Source organism: Corythoichthys intestinalis, chromosome 19, assembly GCF_030265065.1.
Source record: "Corythoichthys intestinalis isolate RoL2023-P3 chromosome 19, ASM3026506v1, whole genome shotgun sequence".
NCBI lineage: Eukaryota > Metazoa > Chordata > Actinopteri > Syngnathiformes > Syngnathidae > Corythoichthys > Corythoichthys intestinalis.
Genome location: NC_080413.1, coordinates 5,442,497 through 5,465,715, shown reverse-complemented (window position 1 = coordinate 5,465,715; position 23,219 = coordinate 5,442,497). Strand labels below are relative to the sequence as shown.

The 23,219-nt window shown below is 39.9% G+C and overlaps 1 protein-coding gene across 1 annotated transcript in view; it reads right to left on the bottom strand.

Annotated features, from left to right (window-relative positions):
• Positions 1-1,973: 1,973 nt before the first annotated feature.
• The window catches only part of LOC130908016 (poly [ADP-ribose] polymerase 1-like), a 35,261-nt gene continuing 14,015 nt past the window's right edge, over positions 1,974-23,219 (bottom strand). The window contains exons 8-21 of the mRNA XM_057823605.1: positions 22,991-23,153; positions 18,340-18,480; positions 18,020-18,271; positions 17,846-17,911; positions 17,306-17,763; positions 17,136-17,219; positions 11,458-11,580; positions 11,265-11,393; positions 9,944-10,042; positions 5,588-5,740; positions 5,377-5,504; positions 5,230-5,291; positions 2,922-3,036; positions 1,974-2,834 (exon numbers count right to left, since the gene is read on the bottom strand). Coding sequence (XP_057679588.1) covers positions 2,753-2,834; positions 2,922-3,036; positions 5,230-5,291; positions 5,377-5,504; positions 5,588-5,740; positions 9,944-10,042; positions 11,265-11,393; positions 11,458-11,580; positions 17,136-17,219; positions 17,306-17,763; positions 17,846-17,911; positions 18,020-18,271; positions 18,340-18,480; positions 22,991-23,153 — 2,055 coding nt within the window. The 3' untranslated portion in view covers positions 1,974-2,752. The remainder of the gene's footprint in view (positions 2,835-2,921; positions 3,037-5,229; positions 5,292-5,376; positions 5,505-5,587; positions 5,741-9,943; positions 10,043-11,264; positions 11,394-11,457; positions 11,581-17,135; positions 17,220-17,305; positions 17,764-17,845; positions 17,912-18,019; positions 18,272-18,339; positions 18,481-22,990; positions 23,154-23,219) is intronic.

The window sequence follows — 23,219 nt, the reverse complement described above, 5'->3', positions numbered from 1 at the left end:
GGTTCAAACATGTAGGGATTAATTGTAGTTCATCTTTCCTGGGAGCCTTTGCCATCAGTCGCGTCACGAAAGAGCGATCCTGAATGGTTACCTTTGGTGGAAATATCACTGACATCGTTGTTGCCGCAATGCTAGCTGTGGATAGTCTTCTCTGTTGCGTCGGGGAATCTACGTCACACTTCCGGGTTTGCGAAGGGACCATTAACGGAGTGCAAAAAAACTAAAAAAAACGCAAATTATCCTTACAATTACGTGTTGATAATGTCATGGTTGTTTTGACGAACGCGTCCAAAGTTTATATTCATAAAATTACACCAAAATCCGGAAAGGTCTTCAGTTGCCCTTTAAAATTCAGGTTATTAGCAATTGTTTCTCCAAAATGGATAAGCGACAAGACTTTTGTCAGGGACTGTATACTTGAGGTCCAGTTCTAATGAAAAATACGAGTTTTGAGTTGTTTGCTTAAAACTGAAGAAATGTAGTTATATATATTAATGGTGCCTGATATCATAAAAGTCAGTTTTATGATATTTGTGGATGAAATAAATGCAGTCTTTTGGTATTAGGTGACTGATACCAAAAAACATATAGATAACACAAAACATTACAAAAAAGTTTAAATAGCTCATTTGCAAAGAGAGGTTGTTGCGGTTATTTTTGAGGTATTCTGTGTTTTGGCTTGAAGGCATCACACCCTGAACATGATTATTGGCCTCGTTACATTAACAATATCCTGTTTAGCACAATTTAAAGCACGATAAACGATGCTTTACGCTACTGTAGTCATACAGTATATACAGTGCCTTGCAAAAGTATTCGGCCCCCTTGAATCTTGCAACCTTTCGCCACATTTCAGGCTTCAAACATAAAGATATGAAATTTAATTTTTTTGTCAAGAATCAACAACAAGTGGGACACAATCGTGAAGTGGAACAACATTTATTGGATCATTTAAACTTTAACAAATAAAAAACTGAAAAGTTGGGCGTGCAATATTATTCGACCCCTTTACTTTCAGAGCAGCAAACTCACTCCTGAAGTTCAGTGAGGATCTCTGAATGATCCAATGTTGTCCTAAATGACCCATGATGATAAATAGAATCCACCTGTGTGTAATCAAGTCTCCGTATAAATGCACCTGCTCTGTGATAGTCTCAGGGTTCTGTTTAAAGTGCAGAGAGCATTATGAAAACCAAGGAACACACCAGGCAGGTCCGAGATACTGTTGTGGAGAAGTTTAAAGCCAGATTTGGATACAAAAAGATTTCCCAAGCTTTAAGCATCTCAAGGAGCACTGTGCAAGCCATCATAGATCAACTTACAATAAAATACAATATGACTTAACTACATTTTGTTTTTAACAGAAAAGACTTCAAGCACATCAATTTGCCTAAATTAAAAAACAACAAAAACACTTCCAAACTGTAAAAAAATACACTCAAGGCACATTTTTTGACCGTTTGATACTGAAAAATAAAATTTAATAAAATCAAAAAATTATTATAAATTCAAATTGATTAGCAACATTAACTCTTGAGGACTAAATCCCAAACAATTTGACCGGAAAAAACAAAAATTAATGAAACACGACATTGTCATTGAGCAGAGGGACAGTTTTTATTTTTGCTGTAAATTTACATATAATTAGTAATAATGAATCATCCATATATGTGTTTTTTAATACAGACCAAAAAAATGACTAAGATTACAACAAGAAATGAGAAAATGTGAAAAAAAATTAAATAAGATATTTAAAAAATAAAAAAATATATTGTAAATGGAGAACAAAAAGGGGAATCATTAAAAATAAAAATTGAATTTATTCTTTTTAAAAATTCTTTAAATTTTTCAGGTTTTTCATTTTATTTTTTTTTATGTCCAATTTTCTATATTATTATTTTTTTTTTTTTTACATCTCATACCTTTTTATTTTTTTATATATTTATTTATTTATTTAGACCTATTCTTTTAAATTGGACAATTTCCATCCATAATAATTCCTGATTCATATTCATTTTTTTTTCCATTTAAATTTTATTTTGATTAAATTGAGATGTCTAATGTCTTTATGTGACCTCTTAATTGATTTGGCATCCTGCTGTCTGCTGCGAAAATTTTTAGACACGGTAAACAGACTGGTCTTTCCTGGTCTCCCACTGTGCTAAAAGTCAAAGCCAAACCCTACATACAGTAGGCTTCGTCATATTTCCTCGTCTTAGCTTTCCATGTCTCCAGTGTCCAGAGCGCCACTGGCACCCACTGAGTGGATGTCCAATTACACTTTATTCTAGTACAGCAAAAAACGTATGTTCCCCAAGGTCACATGCGCCACCCCTGGCATAGCGCCGCGCCCCCCCTGGGGGGGCCCGCCCCACCATTTGAGAAGTACTGTCTTAACTTGATGGATTACACTGCCAACAGCAGCCAATAAGTGAAATGCTGTTATTTGGCTGTGTTATTTTCCACGCTCTTAACCTAGCATACTAACAGTTGTCTTTTCAACGAGAAACTACGTACCATTCAAGCTGAAAACCGGGATTTCCAGTGATATTGCAAGGCCCTGCTAACGGGATACCCAACAGTCATCTTTCCAATGAGAAACTAACATTTAAGCTGAAAACCGTATTTCGAGTGATATCGCAAGGCACCGCTAACGGGATACAAATCTGCTGATAAGTAGCATAAAGTGACCTAAGAACATATTGGAATCAAAGCGAAGCCCCTTGGACGACGGCGCTCCCGTTTCCGCCGCTCACCACAAAGACGTTTGGTAGTTGAACTTAACCTTCAAGAGATACTTGAGGTTTATTTGGGCTACATCGTACACGATGTATCTGTGACGACGGTTAAGGAAAATAAATGATGGAATATTATGTTAATACCAATAAAGCAAATAAGGTTAGTGTGGTGTTAAAGGATACTCGTTGTACAGTAGACTCGTATCATCAATGTTGGTGTTGACCCCTTTTCCCAACGGCACTTGGACGCCGTCTAATGTGGTGGCGGCGCTCAATTCGGGTGCGGTTTTACCCAAACCTGCCAGGAAAAACGAAGCAAACGTCAATTGATGGCTTTTCCATGTGATATTTTGACACATTTCTTCAGACTTTTGTCTTTTCCTGTAATTTACAATGTTATATTTGTAAATTTAGCATTCATTTGCAAATATATGAACATATATGTCAAGTATGAAGTGATGAAGCTTTATATTAATGTTAGGGATGACAGAGTGTGAAAATGAATTTCCCTATGGGACAATAAAGGCTAGCTCGCTACCTGGCTAATAGCCGTCTTTCTAGCTACCTACCTGGCTAATAGTCGTCTTTCTAGCTACCTACCTGGCTAATAGCCGTCTTTCTAGCTACCTACCTGGCTAGTAGCCATCTTTCTAGCTACCTACCTGGCTAGTATCTGTCTTTTTAGCTACCTACATGGCTAATAGCCGTATTTCTAGCTACCTACATGGCTAATAGCCATTTTTCTAGCTACCTGGCCAATAGCCGTCTATCCAGCTAGCTACCTGGCCAATAGCCGTCTATCCAGCTAGCTACCTGGCCAATAGCCGTCTATCCAGCTAGCTACCTGGCCAATAGCCGTCTGTCCAGCTAGCTACCTGGCCAATAGCCGTCTATCCAGCTAGCTACCTGGCTAATAGCCGTCTATCCAGCTAGCTACCTGGCTAATAGCCGTCTATCTAGCTAGCTACCTGGCTAATAGCAGTCTTTCTAGCTACCTACCTGGCTAATAGTTGTCTTTCTAGCTAGCTACCTGGCTAATGGCAGTCTTTCTAGCTACCTACCTGGCTAATAGCCGTCTTTCTAGCTACCTACCTGGCTAGTAGCCGTCTTTCTAGCTACCTACCTGGCTAATAGCCGTCTTTCTAGCTACCTACCTGGCTAGTAGCCGTCTTTCTAGCTACCTACCTGGCTAGTAGCCATCTTTCTAGCTACCTACCTGGCTAGTATCTGTCTTTCTAGCTACCGACATGGCTAGTATCCGTCTTTCTAGCTACCTACATGGCTAATAGCCTTTTTTTCTAGCTACCTGGCCAATAGCCGTCTATCCAGCTAGCTACCTGGCCAATAGCCGTCTGTCCAGCTAGCTACCTGGCCAATAGCCGTCTGTCCAGCTAGCTACCTGGCCAATAGCCGTCTGTCCAGCTAGCTACCTGGCCAATAGCCATCTGTCCAGCTAGCTACCTGGCTAATAGCTATCTGTCCAGCTAGCTACCTGGCTAATAGCCATCTGTCCAGCTAGCTACCTGGCTAATGGCCGTCTATTCAGCTAGTTACCTGGCTAATAGCCGTCTATCCAGCTAGCTACCTGGCTAATAGCCGTCTATCTAGCTAGCTACCTGGCTAATAGCGTCTATCCAGCTAGCTACCTGGCTAATAGCCGTCCATCTAGCTAGCTCCATGGCTAATAGCCGTCCATCTAGCTCATAGGTGTGAAACCAATTCCACAAAGGGCCAAGTGGGTGCTGGATTTTGTTCCAACCGATACCGCGCAAACAGTTTAACCAAGTAAGAGATCAGATTCGTCAAAAGGTGTCTTCTTCATTGGTTGGAAAGAAAACCTGCACCCACTTTGCCTTTATGGAATCAGTTTGACACCAGTGATCTAGCTAGCTACCTGGCTATTAGCCGTAAATCTAGCTAGCTACCTGGCTAATACCCGTCCATCCAGCTAGCTGGCTAATAGCCCGTCCATCTAGCTAGCTGCCAATTAGCCATCTATCTAAACATGACTCCCCCCCCCCCCCCCCCAAAATAAAACTTGTTAACCTATTCTAGCATAAATACTGTAGTTTTTTAAATATCGCACCTTAATTCTAAAAAGATTCAATTTTCTTGTAATAATTAATTATATTTTCATTAAAACAAAAATTCTCATGTTACCCAATTTAAAAATAGTTTGTTTTCTACACAAAAAATTAACATAAAAGTAACTTCTTTTATAATCTTAATTATAAAGAAATTAATACTTTCTTATAGTATCGTAGGATTTTTCTTTCTCATAATTAAAAGCGATTCCAGGAAAATAATGTTCAGGATTTTTTCTCAAATCATAATAAAATTTCTTTAGCACTGGCGCAATCCCACAAAATACTGAAATTTGAATTAATGTTCTTGTAAATATCATTTACATAATGTCTATGATTATAACTTTACTTATTCTTACAAAATTTTTACAATTAGGAAGCTCGAACATTTTTTACAAGCGTCGCACCTTTAACACTGTGTTTGCCCTTTGGTAGTTTGGTGACGTGGGAGGCCTCTTTCAGTTCATGCCTGCAATAAAAGTTGAATATAACACAAAACAATTAACATCACTTTGTTTTTCCTTTTCATGTAAAAAGTCTATACGGTTACTCACATGTTGCCCAGGGCAACTTCGGCCAGCAGCAGAAGTCCGACGGGGTCCGACTGCGAGGTGTGACAGTAGTTGGCGCTCTTGGACACCATGTCGGCAAAGTACACGCCTTTGCCGAACATGTAGCCGGTCTACCCGAGCCATAAACCACAAGTGGATTTTTGGAAATGTTTCTGACAGAATAAATAGTGTAGCATAGATCGTTAAAACTTACCACCGGGGCTTCCGGCGGCGCGATGCGAAGACCTTGAGAGAGGATGCCAGCGTAATTGGTGGTTCGCGAGCCGTGCCACAGCAGCTGGCGATTGTGCAGCTCCTCGAAGGGCTGGAAGCGCTGGCGCTCTCCCTCGCGGTTGATTTTGAAGATCTGAAACCAAAGCCCATTGAACTCAATACATGTAGCATGAATTCAACTGGTAAGATAAAAGTACTTTTTCTGTTATGTGGAATTTGCAACTTTACTCTCATATTTGTGATTTTGTCTTAAAATATTTTTTATTTTAGTGCCTGTATTCTTTTTTTTTTTACAATGGTAAAGCCAAATTTTGTATCTTTTTTTTTTTTTTTCATTTTTAAACTGTACTAGCAAAAAACTACCTTATTTTCTGTACTATAAGAAAATTAAAACGTCCAATTTCCTCAAAAGCAGGCACTGCGCCCTATACAGGGAGCTTTTTAACAATCCACTAAAACCAAGTATTTATAGTAACAGAAAACTTAAAACATTCCATTTAAGAAACTGTTAGAATGATTTTGCCCACAGTTAACATTTATGCTTTCCTTATTATAGTTAGTCACCAGATAGGATAACTTCTGTCTAGTCAGCCTTTCCTTATATAGTCTATGTATTCTATTATATGTTCTATGTTACCTTCAGGCATGCAAACTTGCCACCTTTCGGCGAAATTTCGCCGTTTTGAAATCAAAATGGGTCATTTTTCTGAATCACGTAGATCCGAGGAGAAAAAAATGGGGCGATGGGGGGGGGGGGGGGGGGGTTCTGTCAACGAGCGAGTGAAACCGTTAACTTCAAAACCGTAGTCCATGCTCAAAACTACACTCTAGTCCAAGGGTCCCCTTCTGCCGGGCCGCGGACCGGTTCCGGTGCGCATTTGCCACCGGGCCGCACAGAAATAATAATCTAATAACGACCGCATTCTGGCCGAACTAACCCTGTGCCCCAGCTTAACACACCAATATCCCTGTCTACTCTAGATATAATACTACGGAATAGATTAAAATGTCGTCACAGAAATCCATTGATTGGACAGCAGGCAGTACATCTTGTTTGTGTATACAATATATCTATGTGCGCTTATCCTCGATAATAACTAGGCCGCGGGCGCAGCACATTTGTTCCCGGAAATAATTAGCCCCCACACGAGCGAAAATAACTGGAAAACGGACGTCTTTGGAGATATTTTTACGACGAAAAGGATATTTTTACGGCGGAAAGGACACCTGACGAGCCTACAACCTCGAAGACCCACGAACTGCGAAGAAGTGGATTCGTGACCCGTTTGTGAATAAACAGAGAGATCGCAAATGACGGAGACCTTATTAAACGTACATTTGAGACAACAACTCTACCGAGGTTCTGGATTAAAGTCATTCTGGAATATCCTGACATCGCGACAAGAGCTTTGAAAACCTTGCTACAATGTCCAACATCGTATCTTTGTGAAGCGGGCTTCTTAAGCAATGTTTAATGACAAGGCGAAGTTGTTAATGGTGAGCGCGGTGTGCAGCTGTTGTGTGCAGCTTACATGGCAGGATGAATCTGAGGAGAACTTTTCTACAAGTCCTTCCATGATCAAACGTAAGTTAATATTCCTTTCTTTCAAGAAAGTTTGTAGTGTTTACTTTGGAATCGCTGCATTTGCGCATTTTGCAGGTATGTTTAACGTGCGCATAACCACGTCGTTGCAATTTTTGATGGGGTTCAAAATTTGTCGGAACACCGGTCCGTGAAAAAAAGACCCAAATAACACCGGTCCGTAGTGCAAAAAAGGTTGGGGACCCCTGCTCTAGTCCGATGACCCAGACCTATCACCGCCACTCTCTTCTCGTGACAACAAATGACTGACAAAAGTGAGAGACGGGAGTACAGTTGTTCTCTGCTTAATGCAAATGGGACATACTGTATATTTTATAATTTAGATTTTGTATAATTTGCTACTTAATGTGTCTTATATGTTCTGATTTCAGGCTGAGAGATTTAGACTTGTATATGTTAAATTTTTATGTACTGTGTTTAATTCGAGATGTCTCTGGTTGCAATATGAAAAGCACTTTTCCGCTCATGCCGTGTGTCCATGTTACTTTGTCACCTTTTTCACCCCTAACCAGTTTGCATGCCTGTACCTTGTTTTCCCCTAAATAAAGAAGAATGGTATTACAGCAACCAGGAGAGCATTTACCAACCTCCACAAAAGCTACATCGACTTCCTGAGTGTTCTTTTAGCAAAGTTAGGTGTACATACACCTAGCTTCTAGTCTAACAGAAACAATTATGAACTTTTTTTTGTTTTTTGTTTTTTAATGGCGTCTCCTGTACAACTGCATTCTTGAAATCTGCTATTGAGATTCCTCATCTGAGCTGGAAGACTCACTTTCATCAGCATGGTTACGAAAATAGCACATCGTTTACTTGCTCAAGGTCACCGTTTCACGGTGCTGCCACTTGCTCAAGTCTGCCAATACGCAAAAAATCCCATTTTGTCAACAGATTTCAACAATATTTTACTTCCAACACCCTTGGTTTTATTGGATTGTTAAAAGGTTCCAGTCCTCGCTGCACAACCAAGCAAGAAGTCCTTATTTCTAACCTTGTCAATGTCTTGACTTTATTTTCTATTCATTTTGCAACTCATTTGAAAAATAAAAGTGTAACTTTCGAAGGAAAACACAAAATTGTCTGGGTAACCCCAAACTTTTGAACGGTAGTGTACGATCATATTATCACTGTTTAATATCACATACTTACGACTGGTGCACGATAATTATTGGTCCGATAATTATCGGTCCGATAATAGGAATTATGACGTCATCCCGATAAATCCAATAACATTTATAATAGGACCGATAATATGTACTGTTCTGGCTTTGCAGTTTACACAATAGTATGGAAAATCAGTTGACCATTTGCGGGGCATTGCTCCCACCTGCTGGTCAGAATAATTCAATGCACCTAATTTTTGTTACAGTAGTTTGGTTCAGTCACTTACACATTGCGGTGTCCAGTGTTGTTAATCTTACTGAAAAAAATTAATTAATTATAGTTACAAATTACTTCTCCCAAAAAGTAATTGCGTTAGTAACTCAATTACCTGAATGTAAGAGTAATTAGTTACTTGGCAAAGTAATTGGTGATAATTAACTTGAAAAAAAAACAAACATTGGCCACACTATGTGAAGTTTTTTGTGAAGGTTTTTGGTACAATTGGCCCGAGCCCAATTCTTTACCCTAATTTACCCTTTACCCTGAATCAACTGTTAAAAGTTGTTAAAATTGCTCCCATTATTGCATTAGTTCCCTTCTCTCTACTTTCGACATATGAAAGTTTTAAAACTGTTTCATCATTTAAAGATAGATTCAAGTCAAGATTTTGCTGATTTAGAAGTATTTTAGATAAAAAGTTACTTAGGTTCGCTTGGAAGGTTCTCTACAACGGAGCCGTCCTAAAAAGTCTACTGCTTTAAGATGGCGGCTGTCTACTAACTCATTTAGTGTCGTGTCTGTCATTTTGCATCTACTTATATCTATGTACAGTACATGTGATATCTACCATGTCTACCATATCTACCATAACATGCGGGCGTAGTTTGTTGGCTATCGGCTACAACATGTATTATTGGAGCTACCTCGGCGTCACAACTTTCTTGCCTCCTCCCCACTCCTGCTCTGCTCTGTCGTCTCGGTGAGTCCGTCTCCTTCAGACTTTTCGACCAATATAGTAACGCATGCCTTTCCGTCCTCAGTAACGGTAACGGCGTTGCCAAGATTAGAAAAGTAATTAATTAGATTACCCACTACTGAAAAAAATAACGCCGTTATATTGTAACGCCGTTATTAACAACACTGGCGGTGTCTAGCGGTAGCATTGACAGTCGTGAATGCTTTCTGTTACGTTTCCGCCTCGGAAATATATGTAAGTATTTTATGTTTACTATTACATATGGATGTGCAAAATATGTTTACTTCTGTGGTGAAGGGTCATATGTACAGAACTTCATAAGTTGTGTTATAGAAACCAGCCAATGCTTTAGTAGCTCAAGCTAGTGTGCTATGCTATACATATAATAGTTGTGTATATAAGGGGATTGTGCAGTTTGTTGTATATTGATTATTGAATATGCGTATTTTTCTGTTGTACTTTCACAATATTAAGACGAGTGTCTTCCCATAAAACCAAGAAAAGACCAAGCCTTGTGGTTTATGGAAGTGCATTCATTCTTAGCTGCCTGTCGGGCTGTGCAGAAGTGAAACGCACGGTTTTGTTCATGTCATTATGAAAAATCTGATGAGATCAAAGGCAAAAGTTGGATATCGTGCACCCCTAATACTTACCTCTTGTACTTCCAGTGTATACGTGTCATGCGTGGCCGCATGCGTGTTCTTAACATACTGCACAATTATGTCCGCTTCCTGCGTGCTCTTATCCACCACCTGAGAAACATACATGAAACATCCTTGCTAAGTATTTGAGTGCTATAGACCCTACTCACGTGACGTCACAGCCACGCCCCCGTGCCATGTTGTCCGGATACTAGTCATGTTAATGCATTAGCGCTTCGTAAATTCCTCCTATTATGGCGTGTTTTTCTGCTCGTTAACATTAAACAATCAAAATGGTGAAGTCGTGTGTGGCGGTCGGTTGCAAAAACAGAGAAGATAGACGGAGAGACTTGAATTTTTACCGTATTCCGAGAGACCCGAAGAGGAGACCGCGATTGACTGCTGCAATTCGACGAGGAAACTGGGCTCCAAACGACTACCACAGATTATGTAGTAGTCATTTTATATCTGGTAAGATGCATTTAATATATACTTAGAGGGTTTTGGGCTGACAACCACAATTAAGATCATTGCCAGGCTAATCGCCGACAACATACACATATGTATGTAGTGAGTGCTATCGCTAAACCATATAAACATTAAAAGCCCTAGCTCCATTGACAAATGACATGAAATACATTAGACTTGACAGTGGATGTTAGCAAGAACAAAAGATTTTGAATTGAAAATTTCGTAACTCACCTTCCGAGCACAAGATTCCTGCCGAATTTTCGTGTACGAGGACGTGTTTCACCCAACCAGCAACGTAGCATTTATAAGCCTCCAAGCTCTTAAAGTTTTTCAAACGTTCGTGAGAATAGGCTGATTTTGTGTGGACAAGATAGTTGTAAATATCAGGATATCAGATGTCAGACGAAGCCAGCGGGTCGAAAAACATCGATTTAGGCATCAAATACGGATCTGGCGAATGGATAAACTAAAGCTTTTCCACGTAACGCCTTTTATGCAACGGATCCAATGAGTTTACAGCGTCAGATAACACCGGGGCTTCCATGAATTGCTCTATAACTTGCTCGACTAATTGAAAACAATGAGAATAGGTCTGAAAAAGAGGTACAATATGGCGGCCGGAAACAGCGACACGCCCATTTTGTGACGTAGGTGAGTAGGGTCTATTGACATCGATTGACTTCTGATGTGAATTTAAATGAGTTCATCACGAATAGATGTCCAACCCGTTTGAAGTGGAAGAGTTGGCAGCGAATGAACGTTCGTTCATTCGCTGCCAACTCTCCCACTTCAAGCGGATCGGACGTCAATCGCCTTCAATGGCAGCGAACAACTTAAAAATACAATTTGTAAGCCTCCCGACCTCGATCTTCGTCTTGAGTTGTTCGTAGTTAATGTCGATAGGATCGCTTTCGTCGTCTTGCGCTCCTCCCCTCAGCAGGCTGTAGGCCACTTCGATGTCCAACAAATTGTCCAGCATTTGAACTTTAGCCTGAACGGGGGCGCATACGTATTTACACACATGTACGCAGAGAGAACGGCGGTCAAATTAGTACTTGAATGTACTCCAAATTGCTAAGCAGCGGCGGCTTCTTCATGCCGAAGTCGTGCGGTATCAGTGTGTAGAAGCGATTGGACAGATCCAAAATGTGAGCTTCGGTCATATTGTCCGACACCGCCTAAATCAGGAAAAGGAAAACGGAAGCATTTTGAGATGCGTGTTGAATTACTTCAAAACTCAAACTAGAAAATGCAAATTCCTGATAAGGTTTTTTGGTTCCTTGCTATTATTTTAATTTCTGGGCATTTCAATGTCACTTTTTAAATCATTGGCTGCCATTGACGGCGCTAAATGGATTGGACATCTAGCGCAGTCAATGGCACTGAGTATTAACAGCCGGGTCTCCCAGTTTACCGTAATTTTCAGACTATAAGGCACACCTGACTATAAGCTCCCATGGATAGTTACATTAAAAGACATTAACCGACAACACTTTATTTGACAGCGGCATCATAAGAGCAAATGAACCACCATGAAGCGTTGAACCAATTGGCTGCAAAGCTTCATTGCTTCAAGAAGTTGAGATTTGACCATCATGTCAACCTCTGCTGCCACCTGCTGTCAACACTGTTATTGTCCAACAAGCCTCCTAGCATCCATTGCAGCGCTAAAGATGTAAATAACAATCAAAATTCATGTTCTGTGCTAATTATTTCTTCAGTTACTGTTCCAGTTGTTTCATTACTTGCTTGGTGTCATATTTAATAACACTATTTGAGTGGCGCCATAAGACTGTCATAAGAGCATCATAATTATGACATGACATTGCCATGAAAATTAACGAATGCTTATGACAGTCATTTTGTTTCATCTGGCAAATTATCTCACTTTTGAATGGATGTAAAAGATCCGACTAGGGCTGCAGCTATCGATTATTTTAGTAGTCAATTAATCGATGTACTAGTTAACTCGAATAATTGAGTAATCGGCTAAAGAACATTAAAATGTAAAATACCTGAGCCTCAAACAGTATAAAAAACATAAATGAGGATCCAAGAACAACAAAAGAACAACTGGCTAACTAGCATAGCAAAAGTCTGCTAGCTGAAATGCTAACTTTGTATTTATTTATTTACAATGCTTTTAACATTTGGTTCAAACACACATTCCCACAATGAAGGCTAAATATACCTATAAAGTAAATTGCTAATGCAATGAAAATATATCAGCTCAAACAAAACTTAGCTTACGTTGGTCTTAACAGGGAGCAGCTGGATTCAGCCAAGTGAAATGAGTTGTCATATTCACTGTTGCCACTAGAGAGCAGTGTATCCACCCAAATCAATAAAACTAAATGAAAAACACTTAAACCATTACAACGCCACTTTAATTAAACAAATACTCGAAGCAGCAAAATTTCATTTGAATCCTTTTTCTAATCGAATAACTCGAGTTAATCGATTAATCGTTCCAGCACTAGATCCAAGCTGGACATAAATGGGATTAGTGACATAATTTGCCAGATGACACTTAATGATATAAGCATTCATTTATGCCCATGATAGTGTCATGTCATAATCATTATGGTCTTACGCCAGTGTTACGACACGGCTGTCAAATAATGTGTTGCCTAGTAATCCAAATAAATCAACAAATAAGCCGCAGTGGACTTGACTATAAGCCGCAGAATTCAAAGGGTTTCCTTTCTGTTAATTTTGGGGAAATTGAGGATTTTTTGTGTGGGGGGGGGGGTTAAAAATAATGACCACCATGAGAATTTTTTGCAGGTCCGGGTTAAAAATCAATAGGCGTGAATGGAAATGTTTCAGTAGGACTTGAATGTGTCATTGGAAAAGAATGAGGTCATTGCAAATGGATAGAAAGATTTTAGTCAAATTTTGATGGAATTGTTTTGGCCCAAAACTTTACCTTTGTGTGCCATGATTATGTGAATATTTTTAATGTGTGAATTTGGTGAATCGGATAAAAACTGTGGGACATTACAATTTTGGAAATGTGACGTTTTTGTCGTTTGGAATGAGTGAAGCTTTTTTTTTGACAAAAATTGTGTTTTTGGTGCAACCATGAGCATTGAACATGAGCCTGCATGGTGTAACATTTTGGAATGTTTTGGATTGGTCAAAGTGTAATGGGTTATGCGACACACCAAAAAAGTGTATGGGAATTAGGCCTGTCGCGATAACAAATATTAGTGTGCGATAATTATTCTCATAAATTATTGCGATATGCGATATTATTGCGCCCCCCCCCCCCAATTTTTTTTAGCCAATTTACAATAACAACAATAAAAAACAACAATATTGATACCGCACAGAACCACAGAATAAATAAAATGTGTTAAAAAAAATTTTAAAAAAGAGAAAAAAAAATTGCACTTAATAACTTAAGCATTTAGCCAAATGAAAACCTTTCCCCGTCATAGCTTCTGCAATGGTGTTCCATAGGGATGCAACGATACAGTTAAGTCACGGTTCGGTACGATTTTTGATACGGGGGTCACGATTTTCGATCCGATTCAATACATTTAATGCTCTGTAAAAAAATATAACAATTATATTTTTTGTTTCGTTTTTTTTTTTTTTTTTTTTTTTTGCTAGCGAGCAAAAATTAAATTGCCATCATATAAACATGCATTTTAGTGCATAATATTTACTCTATGTGCTTACTTCTTACTGATCTGAAAAATGTTTGTACAAAAGTGCTGAGAACAATCTTTACTGTTTGTAAAGTGAGGCAAGGCACACTGTTGATTGCTACAGCTTTCTTAGCAGCTAGGTTTACTACATGAGCAAGACATCCTATTTGTGGTCCGAATCCATCTGTGTCACGTACTGAATTAACAATATTTGCAACATTATCTGTAGTCACTAGTATGGAATGATTTGGCCTTCCTAACTTCCATTCAGTCATGACAGTTTAGAATTCATCTATGTAGGATATGGACTACGTAACCCATAATCACTCTGTGCTCACGTAGCCAATGGCATGGGACGTAGCACATCTAGTGTGCCATTTCATGATATCTAGTGTGTGCGCGCATTAAAAAAGTTAACAAGCGCCGCTGAAGTCACGTCTGCTCATTACTACACAACGACAGCATATGACACAGCGCTCTTAATTTCAATCAGCTGTTTATTGTCAAAGCGAGGTTGTTCGTAGCAGCCTAGTCGGTAACAATGCAGTGTTTCCCACAAATGAACGAGAGGCCCGCCACAGTCTTGTTTGCCCCCCCGCCGCCGAATAAAAAAGAAGATAATAATCAGATCCGTCAGTCAGCCGATTACACAGCTGTAGCCCACTCCACTCTACTACCCGCGAGAGCGCACGCGGGTAGTAGAGTAGCATTTTAGAGTAGTATTTTATTTATTTATTTATTTATTTATTTAAGAGACGCATGGGGAACGAGTAGGAAGAATGGGAGAACGAGCGAGATAGCGAGAGATAGCGGTCGCATGTCTTAGCAGCACGCTGTTATTTTGTTATTGTTTTTCTGTATTATTGTTACCACAATCAAGTGGGTAAGCAAATACAGACTTCTCTCCTTCTTCCCCATATCCGGGGCATTACAATAGTTTGGATCGGACTTTTCGGCGAAAGTGAGCGGTGGACGGCCGTCTTGGACATAAAGCAAACTTTGATTGAACTTGCACGGAGAGGCGGGCCCAAAATAAAGCCTTGCTCTATTTTCAGAGCGTTGGTCACAGTAAAATATTTATTAGTTCAAGCAGAGTAAAATGATACATATTCACGGTACAAGAACGTCGTTTCCGTGTCCATCGATTGGTAAGAAAAGGCTTTTTGTACGAGTGACGTGTGGGCGCTCCCGTCAGGGGGGACATTTCGCGTGGAGTGACTATTTTTCGGCACAACACCGGCGTGCCAACTTCAGACAATTACGGCTTACGAAACTTTGATAAATTTTTTTTTTTTTTTTTTTTTATGGAAAAAGATGGGGGAGGGAAATATATTTTTTGTTTTAATAGGATTTCTAGGAGGACAAACATGACACAAACATTCTTTCAATTCATTAATATTGTAATGAACCTGTGGTGGCATCGTACAACAGAGTAGTCACGTGGTGCGCTATAGGATCCACTGCAGGGAAAATAAACATTTAATCATGAAGGCTAATTATGTATTTCTAGCCAACTTAGTCATTTTTATAGTAGGCTAATATAGCTAGTATTGATAATTATAAGGCTTGTACAAGGCTTTGAATTTTTTGCTGCTCCAGACATACTGTATCAGTTTTGTTTTGTTTTTTTTTTGGGGGGGGGGGTCAAATATGGCTCTTTCAACAGTTTGGGTTGCCAACCCTGAGTCACTACGAGATGTAAGTCGTACTATTGCTATGAGAAAAAAAGTTGCATTATTACATTGGGTAACGTAGCTGTAATCAGCTACGCATTTTACATACATGTACCGTAGCTGAGAGCTATAACATTAGCCTAGCTAATGAAATATTTCAAATATATCTTTGTTATGGTTCTTCTTCGGGGAAAAAAATAATGAAAAAAAAAAAAAAAAAAATTCGCTGTGGCACGACATGGTGAGGCTGTCCTACTCCGATGCAGCCCACCACCACAGTTTCAAAAAATCCTATGGGAAACACTGCAATGTTTTGGCAGACTTCGTTGTAAATATCCGGCGTTGTGCCGAAAAACAGCCACCCGCGTGAAATGTCACTCCTGACGGGAGCGCCCACACGTCAACGACACCGGCGCGCTGTAGATGGTCCACAGTCACTCCGGAGCACTGATGCGGCCGGTATACATTGAACAACAGGATATAATGGGAACGATTGGCTCCGGCGCTAGTTTTTGCCGGACTTGGAACGAAGATGCATTTTGCGCAGTTGGTAACGAGGAATCCGAACTTTTAACAGCACGTCTGCCGCACGCGCACACACACGTGCACGCGAGGTGATAAATCGCAGCGGAAAAATTACCGCCTTCATTTTTATATATCGCGTGATAAATGGAATTATTGCATATTGCGACAGGCTTAATGGGAATGTTTTTTTTTTTTTTTTTTTGTTGGTTGCGTTTGAAAGCTTAGGTTTACAGAAATTCTAAATATCCCTCTTGCCTCCACAGGTGTAGTTTTAGCTTAGCAAGGCAACAGCTAGTGTCTTAGGTGCTAGTCAAATGATCTGCTCGAAAAATGATTTTGACCCATTATGAAATACATTGTAGGATTCTTGTTCATTAATTTTTGTTGTTTGTTTTATTTCTTTACAACTTTCATAGACAATATTTTAACAACTAGGTCTTTATTTTAAAGGGGAAGTTCAGAATTTTTGACATTAGGCTTTATCTTGGAGTTAGCGGGGGTTTATTTAGTCGTTGGACTAGATTTGAACAAATTCCGTGCAGTTTGTCAGTTATTTGTTAGTTTCAGGGCTCCGGGGTGGCTAAGCTAGCGCGAGTCAATGGCGGTTGAAATCAACTCCATCGACTAATTAAACCCCCGCTAACTTAAAGATTAAGCCTTATGTGAAAAATTCAATTACATGTGATGACATTTTTTTGTTGTCATTTTTATGTTGAGGCAGCAAAAGGAGAAAAAAATGGTAAAAAGTAACTGATATCTTTAAAGTAACTTAGATACTGAGATAATAAAGTAATCGGTAAAGTAACTAGATTACTTTTTTGAGGTGTAATCAGTAATTACTTTTTTAAGTAATCAGTGACAACACTGCTGTCAACTAACCTGTTGCACTTGAGTCAGAAGAGCATAAGCGCTTTGAATTTGCCTTTTGCTCAGGTTTCCCAGTGGCATTTTCTGGAGGTCAATCTGAAGAAAAAGAAAAAACAGGAAAATACTGTATTACAGATTTGTTCTAGCTTTTAACGTAGCTTAAACTTCAGCAGAAGACCTACCTCAAACTCCACCATGGCCTTCTTCATGCTCTCCACATCAAATATCAGTTTAATCAACTCCTGGATGGGTTCGGCTAGCTTGGACTTGGTTCCGGTGGTGGCCGTCAGCCTCTTCACGACTTCTTCGTCCTGCCCGTAATCAATCTCCAACGGGTAGAATTTATTGGGGTACTTGGTGAAGTTGGAGGCGCCCCAATCGTTACCCGTCTTTTCCTTATAGACTGACAGGAAGGTGGAGAGCGCAGAGGTCTTGTCGTCGACTTCTTCCAGCTTGTTGCCGCCGATGGTGGTGCCCACTCGGCCCCAAGAGCGGAACACCCAGTATCTTTTCTGGACGTCGTCTTTCAGCAGCTGCAACTTGTAATAAGAGTTAGTTCCTCGGACGATGTCAACTAAGCCCAAGGTGGCGCTGTACATTTTACCGTTCTGCTCCAAAACGTGAGCGCTGTTCTCCAGACCTGAGAGGGGGAAAAACGAATTACATTTTTTGAAACATGTTCAAAGGAAAAAACAAAATTGGGATATTTGGAGTGAGATTACCTGAGTCGGGATCTACTGCGGCACCTCCTTTGACTGTCAGTTTCATTTTCTTAGCTTTGTTCTTACCTGAATGGGGACCAGGATAACTTTTGATTTTAAGACTAAAACTAAAAGGGCTACCAAAAACAACACTGATTTGAATGAATCATAAAAGTGTCAGCTACTTGATTTCACCTTCTTCCTCCTTGACTCTCCCGCTGCTCTTGGAAGCAGCCATGGCCCCCGATTTGGACGGGGCGGGAGCGGCCGATGGCGGAGGGGCCTCCACTTTGACCTCGGCCCCCCACGGTGAAATGGCGTGCAGGGAGACCAGCTCCTGAAAGGCTTTGCCCGACGACTTGAGGTCGACGAGGAAATCCTCGGCGACCACTCGCACACCAGCGACTTTGGCCTCCTCCATTTTCTTGCTCATTTTCTCCACCTCCTCTGCAAGCGTTTAATCGGATATTAATTCAATAAAACTGACCTCGCGAAATTATCTCAGCTTTCCTCACTCTTGGTGCTGATGCAGAGCGCCGATTTGTTAGCCGTGCCGCTAATCTTTCCTCCGAGGTCTTCCACGGCTGCCTTGATTTCGTCCTTATTTTTGGCCAGTTTGCCTATGGTCAACACCTTCATGCCCGTGAGTGGTTTATCTGTCACAAAAACACATAGTTAATAAGAGTGTATTGGTATTGCGTTAGTAACTCAATTTCCCGAACGTAAGAGTAATCAGTTACTTGGCAAAGTAACTGGTGTTACCTTTCATATTTTTTTTTCATTAAAAAAAAAAAACCCAAAACGAAACAAAACAAAAAAACATTGTAACCTTTGCTATGTTTGGAAGTTATTTAACCCGAACGTGTCGGCAGCGACGCGTTTACGCTAGGGATGTCCCGATCCAGGTTTTTGCACTTCCGATCCGATACCGATTAGACATGTGCCGGTTACCGGTTTCACGGTTTACCGTGGTGTGAAAACGTCGCGGTTTCAAAACCACTAAAATTTTCCGTCATACCTTAGTACGGTCTCACTCCTCACTTTTTGTTTTAGATGAAACCTTTCCTCAACAATATTTACATTTTAACTAACTTATAAAACTAACTTCTACATCTTTAACTAACTTATTAACTTATGAATGCTTTGTTCTTTTTAACACAAAGGCATGACATCATGTAGAAGAGAGTTGACACAGTGGCTGAAAATGGCAAAACTTTAGCTTCTCCCCCTCAAAAAAAGTCACACAGTACATATTTTTAATTTTATTTAGAAGTGTTTTTACTTTTTTATAGCAATTATTTTGTTCTTGCTCTAATATTGAGCAACTTGAGCTGTGGCTGTGGGTATAGTCTAGGTTCTATTTATTTTAATTTTATATAAAATATTTGTTTTTTTTTGTTAATTTATTTTCACATTATATTCATGTTCCAATTTGCAAATATGTTCAGAAAAAAAACCTTTTTTTTTTTTTTTTTTAAAAACCATACATCTCAAAATTTTGGAGCTATAATTGCAATACCGTGATACCGTGAAACCGCGGTATTTTTGCTCACGGTTATCGTACCGTCAAAATTACATACCGGCACATGCCTAATACCGATATTGTTTTGCACTTCCGATCAGATACCGATATTGGCCGATAGCGACCTATCTGAGCATGTGTTAAAGTTCAAAGTTATTTAGCCTCTGTTGAGATAATTATCGAGGTTTGATTGATTAAATATTTGCTTGATTGATTGATTGAATATTTGCTTGTGCTCATATATACCATAAATAATACATCTTGCCATATTTTTCTGACTAATATAACCAGTAAATGATTATTGCTTGCTATACCAGGTTGTAGTATAATGCTTAAGTGTTACAAAGAGTAAAAAAGAGGGTCGGGATGACAACTGCCTTGCTTCAGGGCCGCATCATTGCGTAACTAGACCTTCCGAGGTATCTTCAGCACCTGGCGTCTGGACTTTCGTCTAGACCTTCGAGGACAATTTTCCATCCGAGGACATCTTCCATGGCCGCAGCGTTACATAACTGAAGTGTCTGGGTCATTTTGACTGTTTACATGATTGTTTTGACTGTTTACATGATTGTTTACATGAGCTCTTGCCTACACACGTGTATTTACTTAGTTCCACCAACATGCACACACATATCCAATCGAAAACCACATGGGTGTCTCCAGCTTGCTCTCCCCTCCCTCAGGGCGGCATCCATTTTTTAGGACAAACCCCTAAATAAAATACCAAGGAGGATTTTTTTTCTTTAGATCAATTTTGGTGACTGTCACTTGTCACTTTTTGCTCTCCTTGGCCAGGAAAACTGAGTGTCTTCTCTCCTTATTTTTGGGTAATTTTACAATGTCTACCTAAGGATCTATTTTTGAACTTGACAGCCTCCTTACTTAATTGTCAGACTAATGTTGAAAAGGGTTTTAGTACTCTTGATAACAACTAGCTAGCTGAATTAGGTGAGTTTGAATAACACACAACGGTTGGTAACAAGAAACTGACCTGTTTATTCAGTGACAAACACAAAACATTATAAATAACAAACAGAAATGGCATAGTCAGTCAGTAAAACATGCAAATAATATTGTAAACTGTCTTAAAAAAGCAGAACACAAACAACCTCAGTGGAAAATCCCACAAAACCCCCAAGCTATTAGATGCTTTTAATGTTTCGTGCATTAGTTACAATAATTGTATAAAAACCCTCTCAGGTTTAAATAAACTACTATTTCAGTATCAAGTTAACATTTTAAAACCGTAAATAAAATACTCAAATTCCCATTCTGTATCAGCAGCTTTAAACTACATTCAATTCATTTAATTTTGCAAATCAACTTTTAAAGTTGTTAAAATTGCTCCCGTTATTCCATAATTTCCCTTCTGTCTACTTTCGACATGTGAAAGTTTTAAAACTGTTTTGAAGATAGATTCAAGTCAAGATTTTACCGATTTAGGAGTATTTTAGATAAAAAGTTAATTAGGTTCGCTTGGAAGGTTCACAACAGCCTAGGGAAGTCTGCTGCTTTAAGATGGCAGCTGTTTACGAACGCCTCTAGTTGTCCATACTTCAATGTTGCTACCGCCGTCAAGTCTGTCATTTTGCATCTAGTTCTACATACATATGATATCTATTATCTACAGTAAAACGATGTTGATGTAGTTTGTAGCGGCTGTCAGCAGCAGTCAGGTATTCTTGTGTTTTTTATCCAGCGGCATGAGTTGAGCTAAAGCCGTGAGTTGAGCATTGGCATTACCCGGGTCTATGACAAGCATTATGTTTACTTTCGGGACGCAATGCGGTCAGTTTCTCATTGCGTCCCGAAGACCGCGCTGTGTATTAGTTCCGCTTTACTTGACATATTTCAATAATCGGAATTTGGATGTTTGTGAATCGTTGTCGAAGCTTCCATGGCCGAATCGCTCAAGGATGTAATGGGCATGTTGTACCATGGTTCTAAGTGTTGGATGGTGCGTCTTTACTCACGAGAGATAATGGCTCGTCATCCAGAATGAATTCTTCGGCAATGACTCTTGTTATTCCCTGGGCTTTGGGACTGTCGAGTGCCACTTTGTCACGCATAGCAAAAGTTTTTGCCAGTGTTAGTTGCGTAGGACCTCTCTTTTTGTCCTCGGTTTTCTTAACATACTCCTTATATTGTTTGTGGTGGTATTTCGCTACATGCTTGATTAGGTTGGTTGTATTAAAACTTGTTACAGCTTTACCACCACGCTTGACTTTATTGTGGCATATGTTGCACTCTGCTTCTTCATCTTTGTCGTCCTTTAAGGTGAAATGATCCCACATAGCTGACATTTTTACCGATAAAGTCTCTCGGTAAATTGGGAGACTGTAATGTAGTGTGTTGAAGGTGTGCCGTAAAATGCGGACCGGATTTTAAGGAAACCGAAGCAAAAAATGGAATGGATTATGTAACTAGGTGCCCTGGAAAACCCGGACCGGACATTCAAAAAACTGGATCGGAAGTCTGGATCGGAATTTTTCCATGTCGGCCGATCCGATACCGATGTGCATTTTTTTTGCCCATATCGGCAACCGATCCAATCCAAATATCGGATCGGGACATCTCTAGTTTACGAATGTCGTCTTTGAAGCTTCGTCATGCTGTAATTACGTCACCCACGTGCCGCTGTTTGGTCTCATTTGAAAGTGCGGAAGTTGATGTCCACCCCAGTTTTTATTTGAAGTCAATCGACCAAGAAAAACGGGAGATAACGTCATTTGAGTTTTATTGCATTCATAAATATGCATTAAAACGCTGCATGGACTATGTATCTATCTCCATATTTCCATTATTTCTTGTTCTTTTTCAAAACGGAAAGCAGCACAAAAGACTACATATCCCAAGAGCCGTTGTGATGTCAAGAAGGACGAATCGAACGTGGACATTTTTAATAAATTTCCGAGCGAGGCGCCAACTAATGAAAAGGAGGCATGCGAAGCAAGCAACAGCCGGTTGGATTGAGCCAGCGACTTTGAAACGTGCAGAATGAATCTAAAACTAAATTTAGCACAAGCTAATGCATTATTTCATGAACTCAAGGAAGAAGATGAGCCGTATTTGTCGTTGTTTTCCTGGGATGAGTCGGCGTCTCGGCGAGTAGAAGTGAAAGCAGCGTGCAAACGGCGAAAGAGTAGGCTGTGTGACATTGTGCAGCTCCGTGACCTGTTCATGCAGAAGCTTGGTAAAGGCGTTACAGGTGTGGAAAATAATCTATATGGATTAGGGCTGTCCCAAACGACTAATTTCTTCCCGATTAGTCAGCCGACTATTTTTACGATTGGTCATGGTAACGGTGTTGCCAAGATGAGAAAAATAATTATTAGATTACAGTGATCACTTGCTACTTTGCCCTTCAAACTTCGTGCCCTCAGTCTTTCGCGGATCCGTGTCACTGTCGCACTGACTGTTGAAATTATCATAAAAAAGCAAATGTGAAACAGAATGGCTTGCTAAAATTTGTTTAAACACATTGTTGTTTTACGTAAAGAACATCAGCCAAGGTCGGCCCCCCACATTTTTACCACACCAAATCTGGCCCCCTTTGCAAAACGTTTGGACACCCCTGCTGTACATAATCGTGACTAATAGCTCGATCACAAAATTCCGAGACTGAGTGATTCGTCACTACTCACCTGATGGTCCGCCATCTGGTAGTGGTTTAACAGGGGCGCCGGATGCGCTGGCCAGAGACTCTGATTTAACTGCGGGCTGGCTTTGAGCGGGCGCCTCCTTCGGGTAAACTCGGTCCTGACGCTTAAACTTGAAGTTCTTCAGGTAAGAAACGTCGTGGAATTCCTAAATTGAAGATATATCGCCACTAAGATTACATGGTAGTAGTGCAGTGCAATTAGATAAACCCCC